The 8,080-nt window shown below is 50.8% G+C and overlaps 1 protein-coding gene across 1 annotated transcript in view; it reads left to right on the plus strand.

Moving 5' to 3' along the window:
• SNRNP200 (small nuclear ribonucleoprotein U5 subunit 200) overlaps positions 1 to 8,080 on the plus strand; it is a gene marked incomplete at its 5' end in the record, with an annotated part of 78,572 nt that overhangs the window by 57,699 nt on the left and 12,793 nt on the right. Inside the window, 3 exon segments of the mRNA XM_017739196.1 lie at positions 531 to 892; positions 5,577 to 5,786; positions 7,561 to 7,712. Of these exon segments, the coding sequence (XP_017594685.1) occupies positions 531 to 892; positions 5,577 to 5,786; positions 7,561 to 7,712 (724 nt within the window).

Consider the following 8,080-nt stretch of genomic DNA (forward strand, 5'->3'; position numbering starts at 1 on the left):
GAATGTGGTGGGAATTTGGTGGGAATTGCCCCAGTCCGAGGGGAATTTTGTGAGAATTGCCCCAATTTCGTGGGAATTTAGTGGGAATTGCCCCAATTTGGGGGGAATTTAGTGGGAATTGCCCCAATTTGGGGGGAATTTGGTGGGAATTGCCCCAGTTTGAGGGGAATTTGGTGGGAATTCCTCAATTTGGTGGGAATTTGGTGGGAATTGCCCCAGTCTGAGGGGAATTTGGTGGGAATTGGGTGGGACTTGCCCAATTTAAAGGGAATTTAGTGGGAATTGACCCAATTTGAGGGGAATTTGGTGGGAATTTCATGGGGAATTTGGTGGGAATTGCCCCAATTTGGTGGGAATTTGGTAGGAATAGCCCCAGTTTGAGGGGAATTTGGTGGGAATTCCCCAATCTGACAGGAATTTAGTGGGAATCACCACAATATGGCGGGAATCGCCCCGATTTGAGAGGAATTCGGTGGGAATTTGTCAGGAATCGCCCCAATTCCAGGCCACTTCCCCTTCTTCCGGCGCAGGTTTTCATGGATTGGTACGAGAAATTCCAGGAGCGCCTGAACAAGAAGGTGGTTCTCCTCACCGGGGAGACCAGCACGGACCTGAAGCTGCTGGGAAAAGGGAACATCATCATCAGCACCCCGGAGAAGTGGGACATCCTGTCCCGCCGCTGGAAGCAGCGCAAGAACGTGCAGAACGTCAACCTGTTCATCGTGGATGAAGTGCACCTGATCGGCGGCGAGAACGGGGTCAGGCTCCGGGGCTGGCCCCCAGCGGGGATTTCCCCATGGAATTGCCGCTCCGGAGGGGATTTTCCTGCTGGGAATTCCCCGCGCCGCTCTCGTTGGGTCTTGGAAAAATCCCTTGGGATCGTGGGTAATTGGTGACTAATTAATTCTTGGCTAATTAATCCTTGGCAAAATCCCTTGGGATCGTTGGTAACTCTTGTTTAATTAATCCTTGGAAAAATCCCTTGGGATCGCCGCTAGCGCCGCTCTCGTTGGGTCTTGGAAAAATCCCTTGGGATCGTGGGTAATTGGTGACTAATTAATTCTTGGCTAATTAATCCTTGGCAAAATCCCTTGGGATCGTTGGTAACTCTTGTTTAATTAATCCTTGGAAAAATCCCTTGGGATCGCCGCTAGCGCCGCTCTCGTTGGGTCTTGGAAAAATCCCTTGGGATCGTGGGTAATTGGTGACTAATTAATTCTTGGCTAATTAATCCTTGGCAAAATCCCTTGGGATCGTTGGTAACTCTTGTTTAATTAATCCTTGGAAAAATCCCTTGGGATCGCCGCTAGCGCCGCTCTCGTTGGGTCTTGGAAAAATCCCTTGGGATCGTGGGTAATTGGTGACTAATTAATTCTTGGCTAATTAATCCTTGGCAAAATCCCTTGGGATCGTTGGTAACTCTTGTTTAATTAATCCTTGGAAAAATCCCTTGGGATCGCCGCTAGCGCCGCTCTCGTTGGGTCTTGGAAAAATCCCTTGGGATCGTGGGTAATTGGTGACTAATTAATTCTTGGCTAATTAATCCTTGGCAAAATCCCTTGGGATCGTTGGTAACTCTTGTTTAATTAATCCTTGGAAAAATCCCTTGGGATCGCCGCTAGCGCCGCTCTCGTTGGGTCTTGGAAAAATCCCTTGGGATCGTGGGTAATTGGTGACTAATTAATTCTTGGCTAATTAATCCTTGGCAAAATCCCTTGGGATCGTTGGTAACTCTTGTTTAATTAATCCTTGGAAAAATCCCTTGGGATCGCCGCTAGCGCCGCTCTCGTTGGGTCTTGGAAAAATCCCTTGGGATCGTGGGTAATTGGTGACTAATTAATTCTTGGCTAATTAATCCTTGGCAAAATCCCTTGGGATCGTTGGTAACTCTTGTTTAATTAATCCTTGGAAAAATCCCTTGGGATCGCCGCTAGCGCCGCTCTCGTTGGGTCTTGGAAAAATCCCTTGGGATCGTGGGTAATTGGTGACTAATTAATTCTTGGCTAATTAATCCTTGGCAAAATCCCTTGGGATCGTTGGTAACTCTTGTTTAATTAATCCTTGGAAAAATCCCTTGGGATCGCCGCTAGCGCCGCTCTCGTTGGGTCTTGGAAAAATCCCTTGGGATCGTGGGTAATTGGTGACTAATTAATTCTTGGCTAATTAATCCTTGGCAAAATCCCTTGGGATCGTTGGTAACTCTTGTTTAATTAATCCTTGGAAAAATCCCTTGGGATCGCCGCTAGCGCCGCTCTCGTTGGGTCTTGGAAAAATCCCTTGGGATCGTGGGTAATTGGTGACTAATTAATTCTTGGCTAATTAATCCTTGGCAAAATCCCTTGGGATCGTTGGTAACTCTTGTTTAATTAATCCTTGGAAAAATCCCTTGGGATCGCCGCTAGCGCCGCTCTCGTTGGGTCTTGGAAAAATCCCTTGGGATCGTGGGTAATTGGTGACTAATTAATTCTTGGCTAATTAATCCTTGGCAAAATCCCTTGGGATCGTTGGTAACTCTTGTTTAATTAATCCTTGGAAAAATCCCTTGGGATCGCCGCTAGCGCCGCTCTCGTTGGGTCTTGGAAAAATCCCTTGGGATCGTGGGTAATTGGTGACTAATTAATTCTTGGCTAATTAATCCTTGGCAAAATCCCTTGGGATCGTTGGTAACTCTTGTTTAATTAATCCTTGGAAAAATCCCTTGGGATCGCCGCTAGCGCCGCTCTCGTTGGGTCTTGGAAAAATCCCTTGGGATCGTGGGTAATTGGTGACTAATTAATTCTTGGCTAATTAATCCTTGGCAAAATCCCTTGGGATCGTTGGTAACTCTTGTTTAATTAATCCTTGGGTAATTAATCCTTGGCTGATTGATCCTTGGAAAAATCCCTTGGGATCGCCGCTAGCGCTGTTCTCGTTGGGTCTTGGAAAAATCCCTTGGGATCGTGGGTAATTGGTGACTAATTAATTCTTGGCTAATTAATCCTTGGCAAAATCCCTTGGGATCGTTGGTAACTCTTGTTTAATTAATCCTTGGAAAAATCCCTTGGGATCGCCGCTAGCGCCGCTCTCGTTGGGTCTTGGAAAAATCCCTTGGGATCGTGGGTAATTGGTGACTAATTAATTCTTGGCTAATTAATCCTTGGCAAAATCCCTTGGGATCGTTGGTAACTCTTGTTTAATTAATCCTTGGAAAAATCCCTTGGGATCATGGGTAATTCTTGGCTAATTAATCCTTGGCTAATTGATCCTTGGAAAAATCCCTTGGGATCGCCGCTAGCGCTGTTCTCGTTGGGTCTTGGAAAAATCCCTTGGGATCGTGGGTAATTGGTGACTAATTAATTCTTGGCTAATTAATCCTTGGCAAAATCCCTTGGGATCGTTGGTAACTCTTAGCTAATTAATTCTTGGGTAATTAATCCTTGGCTGATTGATCCTTGGAAAAATCCCTTGGGATCGCCGCTAGCGCTGCTCTCGTTGGGTCTTGGCGAAATCCCTTGGGATCGTGGGTAATTCTTGGCTAATTAATTCTTGGAAAAATCCTTTGGGATCATTGCTATCTCTTGCCTAATTAATTCTTGGCTAATTGGGTCTTGGAAGAATCCCTTGGGATCATTGGTAACTCTTGGCTAATTAATTCTTGGCTAATTAATTCTTGGAAAAATCCTTTGGGATCATTGCTATCTCTTGCCTAATTAATTCTTGGCTAATTGGGTCTTGGAAAAATCCCTTGGGATTGTGGATAATTCTTGGCTAATTGATTCTTGGCTAATTGATTCTTGGCTGATTGATCCTTGGAAAAATCCCTTGGGATCGCCGCTAGCGCTGTTCTCGTTGGGTCTTGGAAAAGCTTCTTGGGATCGTGGGTAATTGGTGGCTAATTGGGTCTTGGCTAATTATGCTGGTGCCGCCCTCGTTGGGTCTTGGAAAAGCTTCTTGGGATCGTGGGTAATTGGTGGCTAATTGGGTCTTGGCTAATTAATCTTTGGTTAATTCATTCTTGAAAAAAATCCCTTGGGATCACCGGTAATTCTTGGCTAATTACTTCTTGGCTAATTGGGTCTTGGCAAAATCCCTTGGGATCATTGGTATCTCTTGGCTAATTAATTCTTGGCTAATGGGGGTTTGATAAAATCCCTCGGGATCATTGGTAACTCCTGTCTAATTAATCCTTGGAAAAACCCCTTGGAATCGTGGGTAATTGTTGGCTAATTAATTCTTGGCTAATTAATCCTTGGAAAAACCCCTTGGGATCGCCGCTAGCGCCGCTCTCGTTGGGTCTTGGAAAAACCCCTTGGGATCGTGGGTAATGGTTGGCTAATTAATCCTTGGAAAAATCCCTTCAGATCATTGGTATCTCTTGCCTAATTAATTCTTGGCTAATTGGGTCTTGGAAGAATCCCTTGGGATCATTGGTAACTCTTGGCTAATTAATTCTTGGCTAATTAATCCTTGGCTAATTGATCCTTGGAAAAATCCCTTGGGATCGCCGCTAGCGCTGTTCTCGTTGGGTCTTGGAAAAGCTTCTTGGGATCGTGGGTAATTGGTGGCTAATTGGGTCTTGGCTAATTAATTCTTGAAAAAATCCCTTGGGATCGTGGGTAATTCTTGGCTAATTGGGTCTTGGCAAAATCCCTTGGGATCATTGGTAATTGTTGGCTAATTAACATTAATTAATTAATTCTTGGAAAAATCCCTTGGGATCATTGGTAACTCTTGTTTAATTAATCCTTGGAAAAATCCCTTGGGATCACCAGTAATTCTTGGCTAATTAATTCTTGGCTAATTGATTCTTGGAAAAATCCCTTGGGATCATGGGTAATTGTTGGCTAATTGGGTCTTGGCTAATTGGGTCTCGGCTGATTAATCCTTGGAAAAATCCCTTGGGATCATCGCTATCGTTGGTCTCATTGGGTCTTGGAAAAATCCCTTGGGATCATCAGTAATTCTCAGCTAATTGATTCTCGGCTAATTAATTCTTGGCTAATTGGGTCTTGGAAAAATCCCTTGGGATTGTGGATAATTCTTGGCTAATTGATTCTTGGCTAATTGATTCTTGGCTGATTGATCCTTGGAAAAATCCCTTGGGATCGCCGCTAGCGCTGTTCTCGTTGGGTCTTGGAAAAGCTTCTTGGGATCGTGGGTAATTGGTGGCTAATTGGGTCTTGGCTAATTAATCCTTGGCAAAATCCCTTGGGATCGTTGGTAACTCTTCTCTTGGCTAATTAATCCTTGGCAAAACCCCTCGGGATCATCGGTATCTCTTGGCTAATTAATCCTTGGCAAAACCCCTCGGGATCATCGGTATCTCTTGGCTAATTAATTCTTGGCCAATTGAGGTTTTGGTAAAATCCTTTGGGATCATTGATAACTCCTACCTAATTAATCCTTGAAAAAACCCCTCGGGAACCACTGCTAACTCCAATCTAATCAATCCTTACCTAACTACCTCTTACTAATTATCCCTTCGGCCCATCACCAACCCCTCACGACCACCAACTCTTCTCCCAAGAGGGAATTCTCCAGCATTTCCCGCACCTTTGGCAGGGAATCCTTTGGAGTTGAGTGGGACTTTTTTTGAGGGGGGGGTCGTTTCCTCTTGGCCCCGTGCAGGGTTTCAACATCAGCCACACGCAGACGCGCCTGCTGTCCATGGCCAAGCCCGTCTACCACGCCGTCATGAAGCACTCGCCCAAAAAACCCGTGCTGGTCTTCGTCCCGTCCCGCAAACAGACGCGGCTCACGGCCATCAACATCCTCACCACGTGCGCCTCCGACGTGCAGCGCCACAGGTGCCACCCGGGGCCACCCAGGGCTGGGGGGGTGGGGTTGGGGGGTGGTCTAGGGTGGGGTTATGGGGTTGGGGGGTGGTCTAGGGTGGGGTTATGGGGTTGGGGGGTGGTCTAGGGTGGGGTTATGGGGTTGGGGGGTGGTCTAGGGTGGGGTTATGGGGTTGGGGGGTGGTCTAGGGTGGGGTTATGGGGTTGGGGGGTGGTCTAGGGTGGGGTTATGGGGTTGGGGGGTGGTCTAGGGTGGGGTTATGGGGTTGGGGGGTGGTCTAGGGTGGGGTTATGGGGTTGGGGGGTGGTCTAGGGTGGGGTTATGGGGTTGGGGGGTGGTCTAGGGTGGGGTTATGGGGTTGGGGGGTGGTCTAGGGTGGGGTTATGGGGTTGGGGGGTGGTCTAGGGTGGGGTTATGGGGTTGGGGGGTGGTCTAGGGTGGGGTTATGGGGTTGGGGGGTGGTCTAGGGTGGGGTTATGGGGTTGGGGGGTGGTCTAGGGTGGGGTTATGGGGTTGGGGGGTGGTCTAGGGTGGGGTTATGGGGTTGGGGGGTGGTCTAGGGTGGGGTTATGGGGTTGGGGGGTGGTCTAGGGTGGGGTTATGGGGTTGGGGGGTGGTCTAGGGTGGGGTTATGGGGTTGGGGGGTGGTCTAGGGTGGGGTTATGGGGTTGGGGGGTGGTCTAGGGTGGGGTTATGGGGTTGGGGGGTGGTCTAGGGTGGGGTTATGGGGTTGGGGGGTGGTCTAGGGTGGGGTTATGGGGTTGGGGGGTGGTCTAGGGTGGGGTTATGGGGTTGGGGGGTGGTCTAGGGTGGGGTTATGGGGTTGGGGGGTGGTCTAGGGTGGGGTTATGGGGTTGGGGGGTGGTCTAGGGTGGGGTTATGGGGTTGGGGGGTGGTCTAGGGTGGGGTTATGGGGTTGGGGGGTGGTCTAGGGTGGGGTTATGGGGTTGGGGGGTGGTCTAGGGTGGGGTTATGGGGTTGGGGGGTGGTCTAGGGTGGGGTTATGGGGTTGGGGGGTGGTCTAGGGTGGGGTTATGGGGTTGGGGGGTGGTCTAGGGTGGGGTTATGGGGTTGGGGGGTGGTCTAGGGTGGGGTTATGGGGTTGGGGGGTGGTCTAGGGTGGGGTTATGGGGTTGGGGGGTGGTCTAGGGTGGGGTTATGGGGTTGGGGGGTGGTCTAGGGTGGGGTTATGGGGTTGGGGGGTGGTCTAGGGTGGGGTTATGGGGTTGGGGGGTGGTCTAGGGTGGGGTTATGGGGTTGGGGGGTGGTCTAGGGTGGGGTTATGGGGTTGGGGGGTGGTCTAGGGTGGGGTTATGGGGTTGGGGGGTGGTCTAGGGTGGGGTTATGGGGTTGGGGGGTGGTCTAGGGTGGGGTTATGGGGTTGGGGGGTGGTCTAGGGTGGGGTTATGGGGTTGGGGGGTGGTCTAGGGTGGGGTTATGGGGTTGGGGGGTGGTCTAGGGTGGGGTTATGGGGTTGGGGGGTGTCTAGGGTGGGTTATGGGGTTGGGGGGTGTTCTAGGGTGGGTTATGGGGCTGGAGATTGTCCAGGGATGGGTTATGGGGTTGGGGAGCCTCCTGGGGTGGGTTCTGGGGTTGGAAGTGGAGATGGGGAATTCCTGAGGAAGCTGAGAAGGAGGCTCAGCCCAGAGAAAACGGGGATCAGGGATGGGATCAGGAATGGGATTGGCATTGGCATTGGGTGGCATGGGACAGGATTGGGATGGATGGGCTGGGTGATCCCAAAGACCTTTCCCAGCCCGCCCCATTCCCTGGATATCCCCGCAGGTTCCTGCACTGCGCCGAGAAGGACCTGGTGCCCTACCTGGAGAAGCTCAGCGACCCCACCCTGAAGGAGACGCTGGTGAACGGGGTCGGCTACCTGCACGAGGGCCTGACGGCCATGGAGCGGCGCGTGGTGGAGCAGCTCTTCAGCTCCGGTGAGACGGGCCCGGGACGGGCACGGGATGGGAACAGCTCCTGGAAAAGCCTTTCCTGGAGCCCAGCACTGCTCAGAGTCCTGGGATTGGGGCGAAGGCCGTGGCCAAGCTCTGTGTGAGCTCTGGGGGGTCACCTCAGAGCCCCTCACAGGGCCTGGAGGGATGGATGGGATGGGTGATCCCAAAAGGGGCTCCAGGAGAGCTGGAGAGGGACTGGGGACAAGGCATGGAGGGACAGGACACAGGGAACGGCTTCCCAGTGGGAAAGGGGAGATTGAAATGGGATCTTGGGGAGGAATTCCTGGCTGGGCTGGAATTGCCAGAGCAGCTGTGGCTGGCCCCGGGGCCCCGGGGGGGGCCCAGGGCCG

Source organism: Corvus brachyrhynchos, unplaced genomic scaffold (genome assembly GCF_000691975.1).
Source record: "Corvus brachyrhynchos isolate BGI_N302 unplaced genomic scaffold, ASM69197v1 scaffold617, whole genome shotgun sequence".
In the NCBI taxonomy this organism is placed as follows: Eukaryota; Metazoa; Chordata; class Aves; order Passeriformes; family Corvidae; genus Corvus; species Corvus brachyrhynchos.